The sequence below is a fragment of the Monodon monoceros genome, unplaced genomic scaffold (assembly GCF_005190385.1).
Source record: "Monodon monoceros isolate NGI ecotype Baffin Bay Population unplaced genomic scaffold, NGI_Narwhal_1 Super_Scaffold_4, whole genome shotgun sequence".
In the NCBI taxonomy this organism is placed as follows: Eukaryota; Metazoa; Chordata; class Mammalia; order Artiodactyla; family Monodontidae; genus Monodon; species Monodon monoceros.
Window position 1 is genome coordinate 22,317,195 of NW_021703781.1, and position 22,964 is coordinate 22,340,158.

General features: G+C 50.4%; 1 protein-coding gene across 1 annotated transcript in view; it reads left to right on the top strand.

Moving 5' to 3' along the window:
* The window catches only part of CHST3 (carbohydrate sulfotransferase 3), a 36,733-nt gene extending 13,793 nt beyond the window's left edge, over positions 1-22,940 (top strand). The window contains exons 2-3 of the mRNA XM_029244560.1: positions 19,702-19,923; positions 21,318-22,940. Coding sequence (XP_029100393.1) covers positions 19,766-19,923; positions 21,318-22,599 — 1,440 coding nt within the window. The 5' untranslated portion in view covers positions 19,702-19,765 and the 3' untranslated portion in view covers positions 22,600-22,940. The remainder of the gene's footprint in view (positions 1-19,701; positions 19,924-21,317) is intronic.
* The last annotated feature ends 24 nt before the right edge of the window (positions 22,941-22,964 follow it).

The following is a 22,964-nucleotide window of genomic DNA, read 5'->3' on the forward strand; positions in this document are numbered from 1 at the left end:
TTTCAAATCTGATTAAGGAAGGAGAGGGTGGCAGTAAGGATCCAGAGGGCTGGTGGGAGAACCTGGAGCTGCCAAAGGGCTTTCTAAGAGGGTGACAGATGTGGGGTAGCGGGGGACGGTGCTCTTCCTCTAAGGGAATCATTATGAATGTGGGGGAGGGCTCTGGGGACACGTGGGGTCTGGGCTCAGACTTAGGGCATGAATGGGGGAGGGGTGGCCCTTTGGGCAGCACTGTCCTGTCTTGGCAAATGCCTTCCCTTTTCTGTATTTCCACACAGCGATGGACCCTCCTCGGCTTTGTATTTTTTAAGTAGTGGCTTTATTTTATTTTTTAATTTTATTTTTTAAATATTTAGTTATTTAGTTGTACCAGGTCTTAGCTGCGGCTTATGAGCTCCTTAGTTGCGGCATGCATGTGGGATCTAGTTCCCTGACCAGGGATCAAACCCCGGCCCCCTGCATTGGGAGTGCAGAGTTTAGCCACTGTGCCACCAGGGAGTCCCTAAGTAATGGCTTTATTTTTGTAATAATGATAGATGTTTAACATACAAAATTCAAGTAAAATGGATGAATACTGAGAAGAAAGCAACTAATCACCCCTCAACCCTACATCCAGATGTAACTGGTTAGCTATCTGGTCCACATACTTCTCTAGGCATATATATAAAGAAAGGGGGGCAGTGGAGGGACAGAAAGTTTTATAAACATGGGGGAAATGCACAATTTAATTTAGCTTTAGGCCAGTGTTGTAAAGAGGCTGTCTGCCCCCAAAGCAGCCTCATCTGTTCAATAACCTACATGAGGGCATGGTGTGGGGCAAGGGAACTTTTATGCCAAGATCTTTTTTTTTTTTTCATTTTCACCAAGAACTTTATTGAACAATTTTGTTCCACTACCTTCTGCCATTTTTCAGGCAACTTCATAATTCTGTCTTCCGAAAACTTTTTATCTTTTTGAACAAACAACTGTTCCAGGTGCCTTTTACAGTCTTCCAGGGAATTGAAATTTTTTCCATTAAGAGAATTTTGTAAAGACCAAAATAAATGGAAATCCGAAGGTGCAATGTCTGGTAAATATGGAGGATGAATCAGAACTTCCCAGCCAAGCTGTAACAGTTTTTGCCTGGTCATCAGAGAAACATGCGGTCTTGCGTTATCCTGATGGAAGATTATGCGTTTTCTGTTGACTAATTCTGGACGATTTTTGTCACGTGCCTCTTTCAGTTGGTCTAATCGGGAGCTGTACTTGTTGGAATTAATCGTTTGGTTTTCCAGAAGGAGCTCATAATAGAGGACTCCCTTCCAATCCTACCATATACACAACATCACCTTCTGTGGATGAAGACCAACCTTTGGCGTGGTTGGTGGTGGTTCATTTCGCTTGCCCCACTCTCTCTTCCATTCCACACTGTTGTACGGTATCCACTTTCCATTGCCCGTCACAATTTGTTTTAAAAACACGTTTTCATTATGTTTCAGTAGAGAATCGCATGCGGAAATATGGTTATGGAGGTTTTTTTCGCTTAACTTATGTGGAACCCAAACATCAAAGCGATTCACATAACCAAGCTGGTGCAAATGATTTTCAAGGCTTGGTTTGGATATTTTGAGTATGTCGGCTGTCTCCTGCGTGGTATAACATTGATTGTTCTCAATTATTGTTTCAATTTGATCGCTATCAACTTCAACTGGCCTACCCAACCATGGAGCATCGTCCAGCGAGAAATCTCCAGCACAAAACTAAAAAAACCACTTTTGACACGTTCCATCAGTCACAGCACCTTCTCCATACACTGCACAAATCTTTTTGTTCATGCCAGAATCTTTAAAACCTCTTTAAATTCAGACAAATTACAAAAAGGGAGCCGGTCGAATCACAGATCTTCCTTGACTTACGATGAGGTTACAGCCTGATAGACCCATCATAAATTGAAAATGCATTTAATAACACCTAATCTACCAAACATCATAGCTTAGCCAGCCCACCTTAAACGTGCTCAGAACACTTACATTAGCCTGCAGTTGGGCAACATCATCTCACACAAAGCCTATTTTATAATAGGGTGTTGAACCTCTCATGTAATTTATTGAATACTGAAAGTTTATAACAGAACGGTTGTGTGGGTGTAGAATGGTTGTAAGTGTCATCAGTTGTTTACCCTCGTGACCGTGACTGGGTGACTGACTGGGAGCCCCAGCTGATCGTACGGCATATCACTAGCCCCAATTCATGTACGGTTGCTACTGAATGTATGTCGCTTTTGCACCATCTTAAAAGTCAACCATCTTAAGTCGGGGACCTTCTGTAGTACACTCTGGCTTTCAATCTTTTGGACCAAAGCCTCAGACAGAGACACACACACATCACTGAAACGAAAGTCGTATGACACCTGTGCATATCCTTATTACGCACCCTTAACACACTCTGGTATTTTCTGTCTATACAATTCTGTTCTTTAAAAAAATAAAAGTTTGTCCAACCTACCAAATTGATTGCACAACTGAAATTTGAAACGTATGGCCCTAGAACAGTGATTTTCAAACTTGAGCGTGCATCAGAATCCCTTGCAGCGCTTGTTAACACAGCTTGCCATGCCCACCCCGAGAGATTCTGATGGAGGAGGTCTGGAGAGGGGCCTGAGAATGTGCATTCTGTCAAGTTCCCAGGTGCTTCTGGCCTACTTTGAGATCCCACCCTCCTAGAATATGTTTTTCTTGTTTTTTTGTTTTGCGGTACGCGGGCCTCTCACTGCTGTGGCCTCTCCCGTTGCGGAGCACAGGCTCCGGACGCGCAGGCTCAGCGGCCATGGCTCACGGGACCAGCCGCTCCGCGGCATGTGGGACCTTCCCGGACCGGGGCACGAACCCGTGTCTCCTGCATCGGGAGGCGGACTCTCAACCACTGCGCCACCAGGGAAGCCCCTAGAATATGTTTTAAGACAATGTTCTCCCTTGGCAGAGACTACCAGAGGATCTTCTGTATTCAACAGATAATAATTGCTGATGGCTAGCACAAGCATTGTAGGTCTCTGGCAGTTTTTTTTTTTCCCCCCCTCTGGCAGTTTTGAGGATGCTGATCAGGCACTGTCTTTGGGATCTTCAACACCACACTCCTGAAATCCAGCTCACTATTAATATCAGGTGCTGAAGAAAGGTCCTGCTAAGCAAAAGGGCATTTATGCCCAACCCTGGTTGAATTGCCTGCCTCTTAATACCAAGCCCACAGAACATAAAACGTCCCCAGCCCTTTTGAAAACACTGTTCTATAGGCAATGAAAGGTGCCATTTACCGTGTGGATTGCACCTTTCTGTTTTTTTAAACAGAAGAAGGGAGGTGAAGTGTGAGCACCATGGAGAAAGCTGTCCCCTGGCTCTGGTTGGGGTCTGGTGGATTTCACTGTCCCCGGATTGCCAGCTTTAATGGGAAACTCTTCCTGGCCTGAGTGCCCACATCAGCACCCGAGCTTTCCAGCCTGCTAACTTCTGAAACTGGCCTATAGTTCCAAGCTGCCTCTGTTCCTCCAACCAGGGGACTCGGCCCCCACCCCTAATCCTTCCCCTTCCCCTTCCCCTTCGTAGCCTTGGGGCCCTGCCCCAGCCCTGCAGTTTTCCAGAAGCCAGCCCTCAGCTGGGAGCAGCTTCGTGAGGGAGAGAAGTGTTAAATGGGCACAGAGCCCTTCTGTTCCATTAACAATGGCCCGTTGATGACTGGATCCTGCCCGGTTGGCCCCCTTGACTGGACTTCGGAGAGGAGGAAAGACTCCAGCCCCCCAGGCAGCTACTTCTGGGTGTGAGGTTGATTCAGAGGCCAAAGCCTCTGTCTGCCCACAGAACCTCATTCTTCAGGCCCTGATGCAGCAGGGAGAAGCCCTCTCACCCCTCCCATCCCATCCCAGGGGTAGTTTGGGGCCCCAGGAGTGATTCACTTCAGTCTAATTCAACAAGCATCTATTGACCAGCTCCTGGGCACTGAGGCTCAGTGCTAAGTAGCTGTGGGAATAAGAATAACTGCTGACATGAATTCAGTGCTTATTATAACCAGCCCCACCCTGGCTACCCAACAGAGTCACTAGGGAGCTTATAAAAATTGCAAAGCATAGACACTTCCCCCACCCCCAAATTTTCAGGAGTGAATCCCGGGCACTATTTTGTAAAAGCTCTCAAAGTGCTTCTCATGCCCAGCTGAGATTAAGCACCACCAGTCTCCTACTGGCTAAACACTACGCTGAGCATTTAACTTGCAGCATCCGGTTTCATGGGGTACGTGCTTGTGGGAGGCTGAGTAATTCCCCCCCCCAAAAGATCTCCACATATGAATCCCCACGTCTGTGGACATGTTACGTCACATGGTAAAAGGGACTTTGCAGTGTGATTAAGGATTTTGAGATAGGGAGCTTATCCTGGATTATCCAAGTGGGCCCAGTGTAACCATCAGGGTCCTTATAATAGGGAGATTTGACTACAGAAGAGGCGGTCTGAGTAATACATTAAGAAAGACTCAACCAGCCATTGCTGGCTTTGAAGATGGAGGAAGGGGCCATGAGCCATGGAAAGCAGGCAGCCTCTAGAAGCTGGAAAAGGCAAGGAAGAAGGTTCTCCCAGAGACTCCAGAAGGAATGCAGGCCTGCTGACATGTTGATTTTAGGCCAGTGAAACTGATCTTGGGCTTGGCATTCAGAACTGGAAGATAATAAATATGTGCTGTTTTAAGCTACAAAGTTTGTGGTAATGTGTTAATACAGGGCTATTACTAACCGTATTTTATAGACGAGGCACAGAAATATGAGGCACTCACTTGGGGTCACACAGCTAGTGGATGGCAGAGCTGGAACAGAAGGAACTCAGGTGCATCTGACCCCTTAATCTGTGCTCTCTCCACCTTACTGCACTGCCCCTACTTTGCAGCCAAACAGACATGGATTCAGATCCCAATTCTGCCATGTTCTGTCTTTGTGTCCTTTGCTAGTGATGGGTACATCTGGCCGGGGGGGAGGCTGCATGGGGGAACATGTGACGACCAGTTGGAATGCTAGGGTGGGCCAGGTTGTTTCCAGGTGGAGCACCATGTGGAAGAGTTTGGACTTGATTCTGAAGGAATGGAGCCCACGGGGTGCCAGCCTATTCTTCCCTCTGCATTTCATGATGCTGCCTCAGACTTTCAGGCCCACTCAGTCTCTGGGATCTGGCCCTACTGCAGCAACCCAGCTCCCGTGCAGAACTGCAGGGTTGGGGCCAGGAGCAGCATTCTACTCACTGTCACCTGCAGCCAGTGACAACTGCTTGTCTGGGGTGACAAGTAAGCTCCCATTTCACGGAAGGCCAGCAATGGCCCAGTGCCTCCAAAGCACATCTCTTCGAAGGCTCTCCTGCAGCCCTGCATTTGGGGCTATGCATGTCTTAGAGAAGGAATGTGAGATATAAAGAGGTCCAGAGAGTTGTTCAGAGTCACACAAGTTGGTACAGGTCCTAGCCAAGACTCTGATCTGCCCACTGCTGTACAGCTCCTGCCTTTTGGCTAAATCTGCCCGCTCAACGCTACAGCATAGTGGTTGAGTCCGTGGACTATGGAGACAGACTTCCTGGGTTCCAATCCCACCTTATAACTGAGGGCAAGTTGTTTGGCCACCGCTTGCTTTAACAGGGGGTGGTGATTATTATCTATGAAGGTACCGTGGTACCCTTCTCACAGGGTTGTCCTGACGACTAAATATATTTATGTGTGTGAAGTGCTTGGAACAGTGCCTGGTTCATTAGAAGTGTTAACTTCTGTTATGATTCAGCTCCCCTAGGGCACAGACTCTTTTCCTCCCTCTATTCCCAATGGCTCTTCCCATGCTTTGCACAGAGCAAATACTCAGCAAATGAATTTACTGGTTGAATGTGAGCTTTTATTAGCCAGAGGCTCACTAGGTACTTTCCCAAATATATGCACTTTTCAAAAATTCCACCTTAGTTATTCAAACCCTTCTCTTCCTCCTTCTTGCCTGGAAGCTGCAGAATTGCCATAAAGCAGCCTGAAGCTTGCTCTGCCCCGTGGTAGGTCCCATGAGCAGTTCAGAGATAACCAGCCATCCCCAGGTATCACCAACCCTTGAGTGCAAGGTAACTGGCACAGTCAGCATGGCTGCCCAGATCTCATCAGTTCAAGGCCATGCCTGACCCACCTGCTCAGGCCTCCTCGGGGTCTCTGAGCCCTGTGGCAGCACAGCTCGAGCACCTAGTCCCGAGTGGCCTCCTAGCTCCTCTCCTATCTGAAGCTCACACCAGGCCTTCCAGCTGATGAGAGGGTCAGATGTCGTGTCATCCCCTCCAGAGTCCTGTCCCCGTCTTTCTTCTTCCCCTACTGTGAGGATGGGCTTCCTCATCGTTTTACTTCCTCAGAAAGCCCCCAAGCTTGTCCTTGCACATGAATAGACTCCAGGAGGGCGGCCAGTCCATGGTGTTCCAAAAAGCCAAACTCGGAATTCCAGATTGGACTCAACTCCTTCACTCCTGCCCCAGGAAGGCCATTTCTGCTTAATCTTGTCATCCACCTCTAGCTCCATTTTCCAAAGACCTCTTTAAAACCTGCCTACTGTTGTGGCGGCTGGTTTTCTTTTCTTTTTTTCTATTTAATTACACTTTTTTTTGGTTTTGAGATAATTACAGATACATGTGCAGTTTTAAGAAATCATACAGAGAGATCCCTTGAACCCGTTATGCGGTTTCCCCCAGTGGTGCAAAACTCTAGTGCAATATCACAACCAGGATACTGATGCTGATATAGGCAAGATTCAGAACATTTCCATCACCACAAGGACCCCTCATGTTGCTGTACTATAGTTATGCCCACTTCCCTTCTGCCCTCACCATTCTTTAACTCCTGGCAATACTAATCTATTCTGCTATCTTATAATTTTGTCATTTCAAGAATGTTATATAAATGGAATCATGCAGTATGTCACCTTTTGAAATTGGCTTCGTTCACTCAATACCTCACAAATTCATTCAAGTTGTTGTATCTGTAGTGCATGCCTTTTTATTGCTGAGCAGTATGCCACGGTATAAGGGAGCTGGTTTTAAATGGACCACTCAAACATAGGCCTAAAAGCTTCCCAAGCACCGTATCCCAAGTAAAACAAGAATACTGGCATGTTCACCCGGCATCCACGCCTGGGCAACAAGAGATCAGCAACCCTCCTGTCAGTATGGCCTTGCTGCTGAGCTAGGGTGCACACCAGCAGCAGCTCCTCTGGCTGAGATGCCCTGAGGTGGCGCTCTCTAAGGAAGCTGGGTGCTCTCTAAGACACGGCTCTCCATCTTCCATCACCTAGGGAGCGTTAAACAATCGATACCCAAGCCATACCCAGACCAATTCAATCATAATTTCTGGGTGTGGGACCCGGGCCTCAGCAATTTCTGAAACTCCAGATAATTCTCACATGCTGTCAGGGTCGAAAAGCAGTGCTCAAGCAGGTTCAGCGAATGCACAACGGCGTGCTACCCCTCTAGCCGCAGTAGACGTCACCAAGCAGTCACCACACTCTTTTCCTGCGGAGAGCGACCTTTTCAAACACGCTTCAGGCAGCCACTTCCAATTGATCGGCCTTGGCCCAGGAATCGAAATGACTTGCCCTCCCAGCTGAGAAGGCTGAAACTGTTTGGCAACTGCCATATCCAGGTGTGTCTAGGCCTGGGACCTGATGCATTAGGTGAGCGGCCCTCCAAATCATGCCAGAAATGAGGGTCCTTGGCCCATAGTAATAGCAGCAGCAAAGCCACAGCAGGCAAGGATTTTCTGGGCTGGTTCCATAGGAAAAGGCAACGTGAATCAGCCAGTGTCCTTCCCCTGCGGCAGCCTGCAGCCCAGCTGGGAGAGAGATGTGCGTGCAGGGTGTAAACCAACAGTGCCATCAGCATAGACAGGATCTGGCTCACACTGGTCCAGACCTGTAATGATGACCAGCCTGTATGCAGTCCTCCTTATTTTCAGAGCCTCACACAAGCTTACCTGATGCTCACGACAACCCCGTGGGGCTGACCCAGGCTCAGAGCAGTTAAATACCTTGCTTAAAATCACCAGAGAGGGCTTCCCTGGTGGCGCAGTGGTTAAGAATCTGCCTGCCAATGCAGGGGACATGGGTTCGAGCCCTGGTCCGCGAAGATCCCACATGCCGCAGAGCAACTAAGCCCGTGCACTACAACCAACTACTGAGCCTGCGCTGTAGAGCCCGCGAGCCACAACTACTGAGCCCACGTGCCACAACTACTGAAGCCCGTGCTCCGCAACGAAGAGCAGTCCCCGCTCACCACAACTAGAGAAAGCCCACGCACAACGAAGACCCAACGCAGCTATACATTAATTAATTAATTAATTAATTAATTTAAAAAATCACTAGAGAATAAATGGGAGAGCTGGCACCCAAACCAAGTCTGATTGCAAGTCCCCCCTGTCTAGTCCTCAGAGCAGTTAGACATTGACAGCCTGGACCTCTCTCCCCACCTTCAGACTCCGGCTGTCCTCTCCAAGGGCTGGGTATAGATGGACTCCTTCGTGGCCATTGATCAGCCCAGACAATAGCAGTAGTCGGTGTGGGCGAAGACCCAGGCTGCTCCCCTCTCTCCTACCGCTAACTCCCCTACAGATCTGGCACCTGGATGGTGGGCAGAACTCCCTGGTGAGAAAGAGGAGTCACAAGGAATAAAGACCCTGCCTACTGTTAACAGGAAGGATTAAATGGGGGCTTGAGGAAACTGTGGGACTGCGGACCACCCTGGATGATCCAAATTCTGTATCCTCTGCATTGAAGACAGTAGGATTGGGAAAAAAACCAGGGAGCAAAAGAAATTCTCCTCTCCATCTGTCCCTTACATGAACATTCTCCGGTGCAGAAAGTCTCCTTAGGAATGTCAGTCAGTAGGAGAAAGCAGGAAGGGGATCCTGGGCTTATGCATTGAGAGTTTTTCTCTTCCCAGTAATCTCAGAAATCCTGTCATGGTGGCTCAGCACCACAAAGGCTAATTTTGTACTTGCATCACATCTGATGCAGGTGGGGTGACTCTCCAAGCAGCGGCTCAGGATCTGGGCTGCTTCCACATTGTATTAAGCTAGTTGGAACATGTGGCCTCCAGTCTTGTCACAGCAAGAGAAGAGAGGACCTGGGGAACGTGTGGGATCATTTTACAGGACTTGAAGTGGCTTATGTCACTTTAACCTACATCCCCACAGGTCAGAACCTGGTCACTGGCCCAACCTAACTGCAGGAGGGGCTGGGGAAGGTAGAGAGCATGTGGGTACCCAGTGAGCACCAAGTTTCTGCCAGTTGTTTCCCTAGAATTTCACCCACACAATATATTATGGAACATTTGGTTCTTCAATCCAGTATGGGAAAAAGTGGCACCACGCATCATTTTGATTTGCCCGTATATGCTTTCTTTAGGCGACTGGCCTCAACCTTTTTCTGCTGTAATACCCATGGCAGATTATGGACACACTCCAATGGACTTGCCCAAATTTTCTCAAAATCCAAAAAACACTTTGTAGGAAAGCCCTAAGACTTCTAAAATTTTGGCTCTTATTCATAAAAACATATAAAGGCATGTGACTAACAATATAAAATTAGCCGTGTGAAGATCTTTGCCAGCTGTGGTGTGGAAGGGATTGGCAGCCATTCTGTGCAGTGTCCTAGGCTCTCTGTAACGCTACCTCCACTCTCATTCATGAAAGCACAAGCCAAGCGAGGGAGAAAGGTAGAATTATAAGAACCTTGCATCCATTGCAGTTCTTTTCAAAAGCAATTTTTTTTTGCAAATTTTGATGCTTTAACTATTCTTAGTGACCTCACCATTAATTGTAATCTGTGGTGTTTTGTTCAGTAAAGGACTTTATGTGTTAAATGAAAGGCTTGGAGGATGGATGTACAAGGCACATGTGCTTGAATGGAAGGTTTATGTAGGAGGAGACTTGGAATTTGGCTGGCATTGAGGGGTGATGTCAGACAGCAGAATGGTAAAATAAAGGAGGGTGAGGAATTTTGTTTGGTAGCCAGTAAGGATCCCGTAAAGTTGGAGGGGCAAACTGGTTTTATCTCACATGCCAGCTCTAATGGATTGGCACTGCACTGAGAAGGCTTATGAGGCTACATCTAGTCTCAGCTGAAAAGAGGACAATGATTGATTAGTGATGTCTGCCCCAGGCATAGGACTGCTGAGTGGAATGTGTACCATTTATTTGACATCCCTGTGCTGAAGGTTATTGAGTGGGCTAAGTTATGAGAGTCAGGGTGATAAAGTTTGGCAGGGCCATCACTAACCTGGGAGGCAGGAGACCTATGTAGTAGTTCAAGTTTTGTCACCATCCAGTTATGCCTTGGTCAAGCACTTCCCTTCTCTGAACCTGAATTGCTATAGATGAAAAAAAGAGGAAGCGTGGATAAGAAAATTTCCAAGTCCTTTCCAATCCTGACATTCTGCAGTTTTAGGGCAAAAGCCATGTTTTTCATGATTGGTGGGGTAGTGTATAGGACAAATTTCTCTTGGGCCTTTCCAAAAGAAATGCACACTTGCACAGTTGAAGGCAAGTACAGCTAGAGTTGGGAAGCCGAGCTGCTTTGTGTAAGGCTGCTGGCCTGAGTCCCTGCTGACAGCGTGATTTTGTCCTGGGGGCAAAATCCACTGGCATTCAACTTGACCTCAGCCTGACAGATCTGAGGCCTGATGCCTCTGTTCACCACAGCCAGAGTGGAGCTGGCTACTCCGCAGGGGTCCATCGTACCCCATGGCTTCTGTCATTCTGCAGCCACACTCCTGTCAGCGCACTCAGCACTTCCTGGAGATGGGAGGCCGTATGGAATTTGTGAGCAGCTCTGGCCTATAGGGAAGCTGGGGAGAGAGCATCCTTAAGGGTTCTGCCTATGGTGTTTCTGGGTCTCTCTTCTGCTGCTCTGCTGCTTCAGGGCTACAGGTGACTGCAGTGCTCGGGATGGGGAAAGTCAGCAAGTTTATCCCCAGATGAGGCTGAGAGAGGATGAGATGCCCAGAGCCAAACGCTATCCATAAATGAGCAGATGTTGGCTCTGCCTGAGGGGTGTCTCTAGCTGTGGTCAGATCAGGTTATCACTGTTTCCTTCACCCTGGTATTTTTAAGGGACTGAGACCCCCACCCCACTGCAACCATTCCAGTACTTGCCACTAGTCACAAGCCACAGAGTCTGCTGCATCTGTAAAGACAGGGTGAGTGGTTCCTTAGTAGGACCATTTATCACAACTTGGGCTTGGATTAAGCATTTCACCAGCATCTTATTGAATTCCTCACGACCACTGAATATACAGTAGATGCTGTTAAGTGTCCCATTTATAAATAATGAAACCACTCAAGTTTAAGCTCCTTTCCTAAGGTCACAGGGCTTCAAAGTCAATATGTAAAAGCAAAGAAATCAAGACAGTCACTGTATAATTTTTTTGTTGTTGTTTTTTTGCGGTACGCGGGCCTCTCACTGCTGCGGCCTCTCCCGTTGCGGAGCACAGGCTCCAGACGCGCAGGCTCAGCGGCCATGGCTCACGGGCCCAGCCGCTCCGCGGCATGTGGGATCTTCCCGGACCGGGGCACGAACCCGTGTCCCCTGCGTCGTCAGGCGGACTCTCAACCACTGCGCCACCTGGGAAGCCCAGTCACTGTATAATTTGTTTAGGCTTTTCCAAAATGTCTGTCTGTGTCTCTATGTCTGTCTCTCTGTCTCTGTCTCTTTCCCTCTCTCTCTCTCTATATATAAAATCAATGTCATGTTAGTCATCTTCCTCACTGACATGGGGGAAGAGAAACTACAAGAAACTCAGCCAATTCTTAAACACAGTTACGAATCCATTCATTCACCTCACAAACATGAGCCCTGCCACGTGCCAGGCGCTGTGGGTGCAGCAGAGAAAAGGAATGCTGTCCAAGGAAGGAACCAGGGATCCTCCTGGAGTCCTCTGTTGCCCTCCTTCACCCTGCCTATTGTTTATGAATTCTTTTTTTTTTTTACTGTGGAAAATAGACATACCATAAAATGTACTATTTTAACAATTTTTTTTTTTTTTTTTTTTTTGGTACGCGGGCCTTTTACTTTTGTGGCCTCTCCCGTTGCGGAGCACAGCCTCCGGACGCACAAGCTCAGCAGCCATGGCTCACGGGCCCAGCCGCTCCACAGCATGTGGGATCTTCCCAGACCGGGGCACGAAGCCGTGTCCCCTGCATCGGCAGGCGGATTCTCAACCACCGTGCCACCAGGGAAGCCCCTATTTTAACCATTTTTAAGTGCATAGTTCAGTGGCATTAAGTGCATTCACGTTGTGCCACCTTCACCACTATCCATCTCCAGAACTTTTTCATTTTCCCAAACTGACACTGTGCCCTCATTAAACACCAACTCCCCATTTCCCCTGCCCCCAGGGCCAGGCAACCACCCTTCTCCTTTCTGTCTCTACGAATTGCACTCCTCTAGGTACCTCATGTACGTTGAACCATACAGGATTTGTCCTTTTGTGTCTGGCTTATTTCACTTCATAAGCATACTGTCCTCAAGGCTCATCCACGCTATGCAAGTCACACGCACCACGCGGGTTTCCTTAAGGTTTCACATGTCTGTCCTTCCTCTTGTCCACTCTGTCCCTGCTTGCTCAGGCCGCCTCCTCTCTCCTGGACCAGTGCAGAAGGGACAGCCTGCTCTCCCGGCCTCCAGTCCTTCCTTCTTCCAATGCATTTTCCACGCCGCTTTCAAAGTAATCTTACATTTCTCTTTTTAAGCTTCAGATGAGATTTTAAAGCTTATCCATTAAAGTGGTACATGTGCGTGGTTGTCAAAAATTCAAATCCAAAAGGGTAGAAAGTGAAAAGAATCATCACTTAATACTCCATTTTTGTAGCTGCGCATCCGCGTTTTTAACCCCTGCCTGGCTTGCTTTCATTGTGCCAATGCACTGCAGTTACTTAGCCAACCCTGTCTGCTGAGACACTCAAGTCGCTTCTCACACACTGGACTTCCAGAGCTGGGTGCACATCCTTGGCCACGAATCTCAGCCCACGTCCAGGTCGGTTCCAAAGAAGCCAACAGACTCCTCACCAGGCTGCCTGGCTGCATGGCTAGGGGCCTCCTGGACACCAGCCTCTGCTGCAGCTCCTGACTGGGCAAGGGAAAGCCCAGAGCAGTGGGTCGGCTCCGACGTGGCCCAGGGCCTAGGGTTCAGCGTGAGAGGCACGGGAAGTACCTGTGCGGACAGGGAGGCTGGGACTGTTCTCGGGGCCCGTATCCGTGCAGCCATCAGCGTTCTGCACAGGATGTGCTTCTCACACAGCTGAGCAGGCCCTGGGGGTAGAGAGTGTGCTGCCCCTTACTCCCGCACAGCCAAACGGGGCCGAGGGGCAGCGGGGTCTGTCCCGGCCAGGGCTGGCTCCCTCCGAGTCTGTGGAGGCCCCACCCCGACCAGGCTGGCCTCAGCCCCGTGGTCCACCTCGTGGCTCTGGCCCACAGCTTCTCACGAGTTCTTGGATGCCCACTGCCACTCAGGTGACACATAACTCTACCTTTGGAGCACGTACTCTGGCTCTATCTTGGCTGAGGATGGACATGTGCCCAAAAGGAAGTTTTAGATGGTTTGTTCTTGGGAGAGGAAGCTGGAGCCCTGGGATGTGAGGGACCTGGGGAGGAATGATAGCCCCGGGCTGCGCAGGGAAGCATCCATCAGCCAGGCCTCCATCCACTTCCTCGTTCTCTCATTCCTTCGCTCACTGGTTCATCCAACGGCTCCTGGCCATTTACTCTCTTGTCAGATGCTAAGCTCGACAGCCCAAGCCATCTCTGGGCGTCCCTTTGTGAAACAGAACCTTGCCTGGACAGGCCCCTGGATGGACTCCTGCATCCCCCAAGCAGAGGTCACCTATGAGCACGTGTGCTCCTGCCCTCCGTCTCCACTCTAGGGGATCCAGAGACAACTCACAGAAAGCCCCCCAAGGTCTCCCTTCCCAGGTGTCTGGCGACACGGCATGGTTGCGGCAGCTTCCCGGCCCCCGAGGGCTGCGGCTCATGAGTTAGTTCAGAATTTTCCCACGATGGGCTTCACTGCTCGCATCTCTGCCCAGGAGCCTCGTCCATCTCAGCTCCTGGCCTCCCTCGGCTCAGGCGGCTGCCCCTCCTGCCCAGTGCAAAGGCTGTGAGCAGGGCCTGCCACAGCTGAGGCCCCAGTCCCCACTGTGCTCTTGGCCCCGAGCAAGCCAAGGGAGGGGAGTGGAGCTTTGCTGCCTGATGCAACGTCTGGCAGGGCCCATCCCTTATCAGAGCGCTGTTCACAGCAGACTCGGGGACCCCACCTCCCCCACGGGAGGCAGCAGCAGGCCCAGGGCCTGCCTGGGAGCCATCCAAGTAGAAAGCTGTTCTCTTGTGAAGGCCCCTTGCCAGGTCACGAGGGAGGCCTGAGCAGAAAGGCCTCCGAGGGGAGAGCCGGGTAGGGGAGCTGGTGCCTAGAGTTTCGGGCCTCAGATCACAGCCTGCTTTCTTTCCAGTGCGCTCCCTCACTGAGATTGCCTAGGACGCCTTCGCTGGTTTCTGCCCTCCCTACTGTTAGCACATAGCTGTAGAGACTTGGAACTGAAAGCCACAAGGCCTAGTTTCTTTATCCTCAAAAAGGCATCCCAGATTGATATAATTCAAGAGACTGACGTATGTGAAGCCCCAAGCACCAAGGTTTGCCCATAGTACACACTCGTAGCACACACCTGTAGTATATACGTGTAGTATCCATTCAGCCCACGCTTGTAGTACACACTCAGGACATATAATCAGTGCATACCCACAGCACAGGTCACAGCGCACACATATGCTTCACTCAGGGAACAAGGGCTTTTTCTTCTTCCTCTTTGTATTTTCCATCAACCTAGAATGATTAAGCATCTCACAGTGGGCTAAGTGCTTTGGAAAGGGCATCCATCTATTCATTCTACGAAAATTATGAGACACCTACTATGCCTGGTGCACATGGAGCCGGGCGCTGGGCATACAAGGAGGAAGCAGACAGAGAGCTCTCCCCTCAGCGAGCTCACATTCCAGTGACTGAAATAGGCAGCAAACAAGTACACTTCCATCCTGGAAGGAAGTAAAGCAGGGTGCTGGGAGGGAACATGATAGGGAGAGGGGAGATGGTCAACTTTAGGTCAGTGGTCAGGGAAGGACTCCGGAGGAGGGGACATTTGAGCTGAGTACTGAGTACTGAGCCCAGGACGGCTGCCCCACTCCCCACTGCATCCAGGCAGAGCTGGGCTGGCACCTGCCCCTGGCCTTCCTCAGCACTGACCCTGGTGCCCTGGAAATATGACCTCCACTGGCATCCCAGCAGGGACGTACCACCTTTTCCTTTGGCTGTCACAATTTCCTTTTGCTGGTGTTGGGGGGAGGGAAGGTATCAAGTACTCCCCTGGGAGATGGCATCCGTCAAGTAAAGGAAGAGATTTTTCATTCTTCCCATGAGCTAAGCAAGGGGGGCACCACGGGTTTGGGGAGGGAGGTAGCACAAAGTTTTGTCCAGTGTCACAGATATCACAGACACACTTCTTGCAAAGGGCCTCCTGCAGGCCAGGTTCTACCTGAGTGACCCCTATCCCAGCCCTGTTCTCGTCCCTCATGACCCGTGACCTCCTGGCATCTGTGACCCTCTGCTACTCCCGGGTCTAAACCTCTCTCGCCTGCCTGCCCACTTGCCTGCTGGCCTGCCAAAGCTAACCCTAGGGGTAGCCTGCCTGGGCAGGGCAAAGGAGCCAACAGCCTGCCTGCGGTTTCATTTGGAGGGAGTTTTCACCCTTGCGTCTTCCTTTTAGGGCAATGTCGTGAAGGTTCTCAGGAATCTGGTATTATTTGGGGGGTGAGGGGGCTGGGACAGCGACTCAAAAATAGAAACAGTGCCCGGAAGGGAGGGGAGGAGAAGGTTCAGGATCTTTGTCATCGAGGCAGCCAAAGTTGTAAATCTTACCAAAGATGTTAGACCCAAAAGAGAGAAGACAGTGAACGCAACTCCCCCTGGGCCACACCTGCCTTTTCTCCCTCTCCCATGTACCAGATACTGCTCCTCACAACAACTTTATGCAGTAGGAACCACCCTTTCCATGCTACCAGTGAAGAAAGTGAGGCCCAGAGAGGTTAAGTCACTTATACAATGCCACACAGCATGGTAGACATGCAGAAAGGATAAGAGCCCAGGACTTTTGGTCCTAGCTCCTTCTGCTTCCCTCACATCATCAGACCCAGGCAACTCTCAGCTGAGAGCCGAGAGGGAAGAAAGCTAGGATTTCAATCCTTTGTGCTCTGCAGACTCAGTACTGGGGCTCACCCTCCCAGCAGGATAGGTGGCCTCGCATCCCACCACAGGCTAAACTGGGTGCATGGGGAACATGGCCCTGCCCGGCATTCTGCAAATGAATGCTGACAGCCTTCCAGGCACCAGCTTCAACGGGTTGACTCACCAGTGATTTGCTGGGCAGCTGATATGTGGTGGATGCCATTCTAGACGCTGGTCCTGACTTCAGAGAACTTGCAGTCTGGGAATGGGAGAAAGACAGACCATCAGCTGGAAAGCCCAACCACATGTGCTATGGCGGGGGTGGGGGGGTGTCACTGTGGAACATCAAGAGGCTGGAATGACGTAGATCTGAGAGGGGTGATCAGGCTGCCGCTGGAGGAACCTTGGGCAAATTAATTAATCTCTCTCAACCTCAGTTTCCTCATCTGTAAAATGGGCTGGTCGCTACCTAATAGGGCTTTTGTGAAATGAGGAAATGCAAATCAAGTGCTTAGCATGACACCAGGTATAGAGTAGTAACTTTATAAATTTCATCTACCCATATCCTTCTAGTTGACTCTTTCAACCAGAGTGTAAGCCCCATGAGGGCATGGGCTGGGTCTGCTTGTTCACTGCTGTATTGCCAGTGCCTAGAATGGCACATAGGAGGTGCTCAGAAAATATCTGTTTAATGAGTGCATAGGAAATGGCCCAGAAGAATTAGGAAGAGGCAAAAATATTCAGTTGCCCTTGAAATGGCCTTGCGGCCCTCTTCCCTCCTGGCTCCCCTCCAACTACCCACACTCACAAAGCACCCCAGCATTCTGCCAGGGAGAGCTGCCCACTGCCCCACCACCACTCTGCCCTGCACAGCTGAGGAACTCCACTCCAGCTGACAGGGTACACATCTGTCTTCTCACAAGCCTCACTGCTTTCTCCAGAGGGTAGATTTTCTGGCTGTCCCTAAAGCCACTTCCATTGTGTGATGAAGGTGCAGCCCTGGGACCCTCCTTTCTGCCCCCCCCACTCCCCCATGTCATCAGCTTGGAAGAAATTCATTATTCCCAGAAAGAAGGATGGTCCTGGATGTCCTGCACAAGGTCACAATAAGATTTTTCCAAACTTGGAGCAGACTCTCTCCCATGGATGAGGGTCCTTGTGGAGAAAGGGATAGACTTTTGGAAGAGGGGGTTGTGCTGGAATCTTGCGGCTTGTGGTATGGGACAGTGTGTGTGTGTGATGGTGAGGACGAGTGAAAGAAATGGTGATTCAGGCTCCATTGGGCAATGGTGTTTTTACTCCAGCTTTAAAAAATATATACACTTTCCGCTAAGTGTCATTTATTCCTTTAACCATTCTGTCATTTAGCAGCCGTGCATGAGTGTCTCCTGTGTGCCTGGCCCAGTGCTAAGGGATAATGAGGGAGCCAGACAAACTCCCCGCCCTCCCCAAAGGGATGATCAGCACTGAACAAGTCATTATAAGTGGGCCTGCTTTATGACAAAGTCTCAGGTGCTAAAGAGAGTCTTTGTACTGTGGCGGGGCCAAGGAGGCCTAACCTATCCCGGGGAAGCTGCCCCACGAAGCTGAGACCTGAAGGCCGAGGCCATGTGAAGGACTTTGTTAGAATTCACATGCTATGGTGGAAAACCTTTAGTTAATTTTTAAAAAATTATACATCCGGGACTTCCCTGGTAGCACAATGGTTAAGAATCTGCCTGCCAATGCAGGGGACGCGGGCTCAATCCCGGGTCCGGGAAGATCTCACATGCCGCGGAGCAACTAAGCCCATGTACCACAACTACTGAGCCTGCGCTCTAGAACCCACGAGCCACAACTACTGAAGCCCGCGCACCTAGAGCCCGTGCTCCGCAACAAGAGAAGCCGCTGCAATGAGAAGCCCATGCACCACAACGAAGAGTAGCTCCCGCTCATCGCAACTAGAGAAAGCCCGCGCGCAGCAACGAAGACCCAACGCAGCCAACAAAAAACAAAAACAAAAATTATACATCTGCATGGTAAAATTTCTAATGGTGCACAGTGTTACACAGCAAGCATTAAGACTCACCCCATCCTTCTCTCCTGACCTACCCGTCTCCTTGTTACAGGCCTTGTGTATGCCTGTGGTCGGTCACAGTCCACTTTTCTCTCCCTTAATTTTCTTTTTTCAAATGGGATCATACTACATCAGAGGTTCTCAACCTGGGATGATTTTGTACCTCCCCCCTGCCCAGAGGACATTTCACAATGTCTGGAGATATTTTTGATTGTCACATCTGAGCAAAGGGGATTCTACTGTTATCTAATGAGTAGAGGCCAACGATGCTGTTAAACATCCTACAATGCACAGGACAATCCCCACAACAAAGAATTATCTGATCTAAAATGTTATTAGTGCTGACATAAAAAAGAACGAAATAATGCCATTTGCAGCAACATGGACGGACCTAGATTGTCATACTGAGTGAAGTAAGTCAGAGAAAGACAAATATCATATGAAATTGATCATATGTGGAATATTAAAAAAGGGTACAAATGAACTTATTTACAAAACAGAAATAGAGTCACAGATGTAGAAAACAAACTTATGGTTACCAAGGGGGAAAGCGGGGGCATAAATTGGGAGATTGGGATTGACATATACACACTACTATATATAAAGTAGATAACTAATAAGGACATACTGTATAGCACAGGGAACTCTGTAATGACCTATATGGAAAAAGAATCTTAAAAAGAGGGGATATATGTGTACATATAACTGATTCACTCTGCTGTACAGCAGAAACTAACACAACATTGTAAATCAACTACACTCCAATAAAATTTTTTTTAAAAGTCAATAGTGCTGACGCTAAGAAACCCTAGCCTATATAAACACACTATGTCTGCAGCTTACTTATGTATAATATATACACATTATTTATATATAAAATTATAACATATTGGGTTGGCCAAAAAGTTCATTTGGGTTTTTCTGTAACATCTTATGGAAAATCCTGAGCGAACTTTTTGGCCAACCCAATATATAGTAGATTATTCACATCAGCATTAGTAGATCCACCTCATTATTCTTTGTGGCTGCATAATAATCCATTGCTTGCTCCATCATATTTTATTTAGATGTTTTCACTCTTTGGCTATTGCAAACATGTTTACTGCAAGGAGTATTCTTTTCATACACTTGCCTTTCAGTCATGCGTGAAGTCAAAGCATAAACTGCTGGAAGTGACATGGACGAATCAGAAGGTTCATTGGTATTTTGAATGACCTCATTTCAAGTCTCTGGGGCATAGTCCATTGGGAGAGTGGGTCTGGGGTTCTGACAAAACAGGGCTGTGGTCCCCAAAAGTCTGGTGGAAAAGCTCCTGTTTGTTCTCATCTACAGACAAGGGTGTCCTGACCGCTCATCTCTCCACAGGACCAGGTGTCCCCCACCTGAACAACGAGCCAGGTCCTGAGTGATGTCCCCAAGCTGAGTGCCCATGGCCCTACCCTTCCCCATGGAGAAAGGACTCACTCTGCCCCAGGACTGCCGACACTTTCTGCACAGCCTGAGAATGAGGAGCAAATATGCCCTTTTCCTGGCTTTTGTGGTGGTGGTTTTTGTCTTCATTGAAAAGGAAAATAAAATCATATCAAGGTGAGGGATACAAGCACAAGTCTTCCCTATCAAAGTGGGGTGGGTGGGGGCAGAGAGGTAGCTTATAGGGCACTCTGTGGACCTACAAAGGCAATCCCTCAGCCAGTAATCATCAGACCTCTCCTGTGCCCAGGCAGTAGGTCATGCCCATGTCCTCATGACTGCACAGCTGTGAGACTTGGGCTCCAGACTCAGGCAGTCTGAGTTGGAATCCTGATTCTGGCACTTTTTTTTTTTTTTTTTTTGGCCGCACCGCACGTCTTTCAGGATCTTAGTCCCCCCACCAGGGATTGAACCCATGACCCCTGCAGTGGAAGTATGGAGTCCTAACTACTGGACCGCCAGGGAATTCCCCTGATTCTGGCCCTTTCTAGCTGTGACAGCTTAGACAAATTATTTCACTTTTCTGTCTTAAGTCTCTCTTCTGTAAAATGTGACTAATAATGGGGCCTGCCTTGTTGTAAAGATTAAATAAGAAAATGTAAAAGCGTTTAGCCCTGTGCCTGACACACAGTTGGTGTCCTGTACTTGCTGGCTGTGGTTATTATTATTAATTAACTTCCTGGCCTAGGATGATGCCTCACATTAACAGCATATCTCCTATAGCAATGTGAAGTCATGGATGAGGGTGAGGCAGGGTCCTGGTACAGATACCGTGATGGGCAGGGCTGCCATGTTCAGCTGCCCAGGTTGTGCACTGTTCAACTCCAGGGGTGTGCACTCACAACAGCTACGCTGGGAATGCTGCCCCCTAGAGTTGGCAGTGTACCGCTGTGTGCAGTGGCCCTGCTAGTGGGCCTGCAAGACATAGAAAGATTTCACAGACCTTCTCTCCCAAGCACAACCCCTGCAAGAAAGCATCAACCAGGATGGGTAGGTTAGGAATAGGGCTATGTAGTAGGCACTATGTCAGTGCCCTGCCTGGGTTCCTTAGCATGGACTGCTCCAGTTTGTGCCTACTGGGTCCTATTGCAAGATCCTGCAACTCTCCACCTGAGGGCATTCTCTCCACCTGCACACTGGCAAGCCACAAGTCCTGGGGAGTAAATGCCTCTGGGAGCAGCCCTCAGTCAAGGCCAACTGGGAGCTTCACACCCCTTGGGTAGAGAATCCTGAGGTGTGTTCTATCTACACCATCTCCTGGGGTTCCTCCTGCAGGGCGATTTGGCCACAGGGGTAGCCTGCTCACCCTTATGGACTTCCTTTCCTCCCTGCCTCACTTCCCTACCCCTCTACCCGTTCTTCCTGTGATCAAGTCCCAAATAAACTACTTACACTCAAATCCTTGCCTCAGAGTCGGCTTCTGGGTGATTATCCTGGGATGCTCCTCAGGGTGGCACAGGGGATGGAGTCCCCAGTCAGTCATTGACCCCGGTATCCCTCTGTTCTCACAGGGTCTCGGACAAACTGAAGCAGATCCCCCAATCCCTGGTAGATGCCAATAGCACCGACCCAGCCCTAGTCTTGGCCGAGAACGCATCCCTCCTGTCCCTGAGTGAGCTGGATTCGGCCTTCACGCAGCTGCAGAGCCGCCTGCGAAACTTCAGTCTGCAGCTAGGCGTGGCGCCGGCAGAGGAGGCGGAGGAGGAGACCACAGAGTGGGAGCAGGAGTCCCGCCCACCCGCCGAGGCCCCGCCCCGGCGCCACTTGCTCCTCATGGCCACCACGCGCACGGGCTCCTCGTTTGTGGGCGAGTTCTTCAATCAGCAGGGCAACATCTTCTACCTCTTCGAGCCGCTGTGGCACATCGAGCGCACGGTGTCTTTCGAGCAGGGCGGCGCCAACGCTGCAGGCTCGGCCCTGGTATACCGCGACGTGCTCAAGCAGCTCTTCCTGTGCGACCTGTACCTCCTGGAGCATTTCATCATCCCGGCACCCGAGGACCACCTGACCCAGTTCGTGTTCCGCCGGGGCTCCAGCCGCTCCCTCTGCGAGGACCCCGTCTGCACGCCCCTCGTCAAGAAGGTATTCGAGAAGTACCCCTGCAAGAACCGCCGCTGCGGCCTCCTCAACATGACGCTGGCTTCCGAGGCCTGCCGCCGCAAGGAGCACATGGCAATCAAGGCCGTCCGCATACGGCAGCTGGAGTTCCTGCAGCCGCTGGCCGAGGACCCCCGTCTGGACCTCCGCGTCATCCAGCTGGTGCGCGACCCCCGCGCTGTGCTAGCCTCCCGCATGGTGGCCTTTGCTGACAAGTACGAGACCTGGAAGAAGTGGCTGGCCAAGGGACAGGACCAGCTGAGGGAGGAGGAGGTGCTGCGGCTGAAGGGCAACTGTGAGAGCATCCGCCTGTCCGCTGAGCTGGGCCTGAGGCAGCCGGCCTGGCTGCGGGGCCGCTACATGCTGGTGCGCTACGAGGACGTGGCCCTCAGGCCGCTGCAGAAGGCCCAGGAGATGTACCGCTTTGCAGGCATTCCCCTGACCCCGCAGGTGGAGGACTGGATCCAGAAAAACACCCAGGCGGCGCACGACGGCATCTACTCCACGCAGAAGAACTCCTCGGAGCAGTTTGAGAAGTGGCGCTTCAGCATGCCCTTCAAGCTAGCGCAGGTGGTACAGGCTGCCTGCGGCCCCGCCATGCGCCTCTTTGGCTACAAGCCTGTGCAGGACGCCGCCTCACTCTCCAACCGCTCCGTCAGCCTGCTGGAGGAGCGCGGCACCTTCTGGGTCACGTAGGGGACCCGGGGCGTCGAGCACCCCTCCTGGTGAAAGCCCCGCCTTGCCTGCCTCACCCAGGCCAGCTGGGAGACTGCAGCGCCGCCGCAGGGGTGGGCAGGAAGACGTGCAGGGCGTAGGTGGCGCCTGCGCTGTAGAAGTAGGCCCTCAGCCCGCTCGCTTCCCCGCCCTAGCTGTGGGCCTGGAGCTTCCCGCTGAGAACAGGACAGTGGCCAGTCCTTTTGAGGGCTGTCAAACCCAGACCTAAGGGGCTGTGGTGTCCTGAGCAGGCCCAGGCAGGCCCGAGCCTATTGACAAGCCTTTCTCGCCTCTCTCTCCCTCTCTCTCTCCCTCTCTCTCTCCCTCTCTCTCTCCCTCTCTCTCTC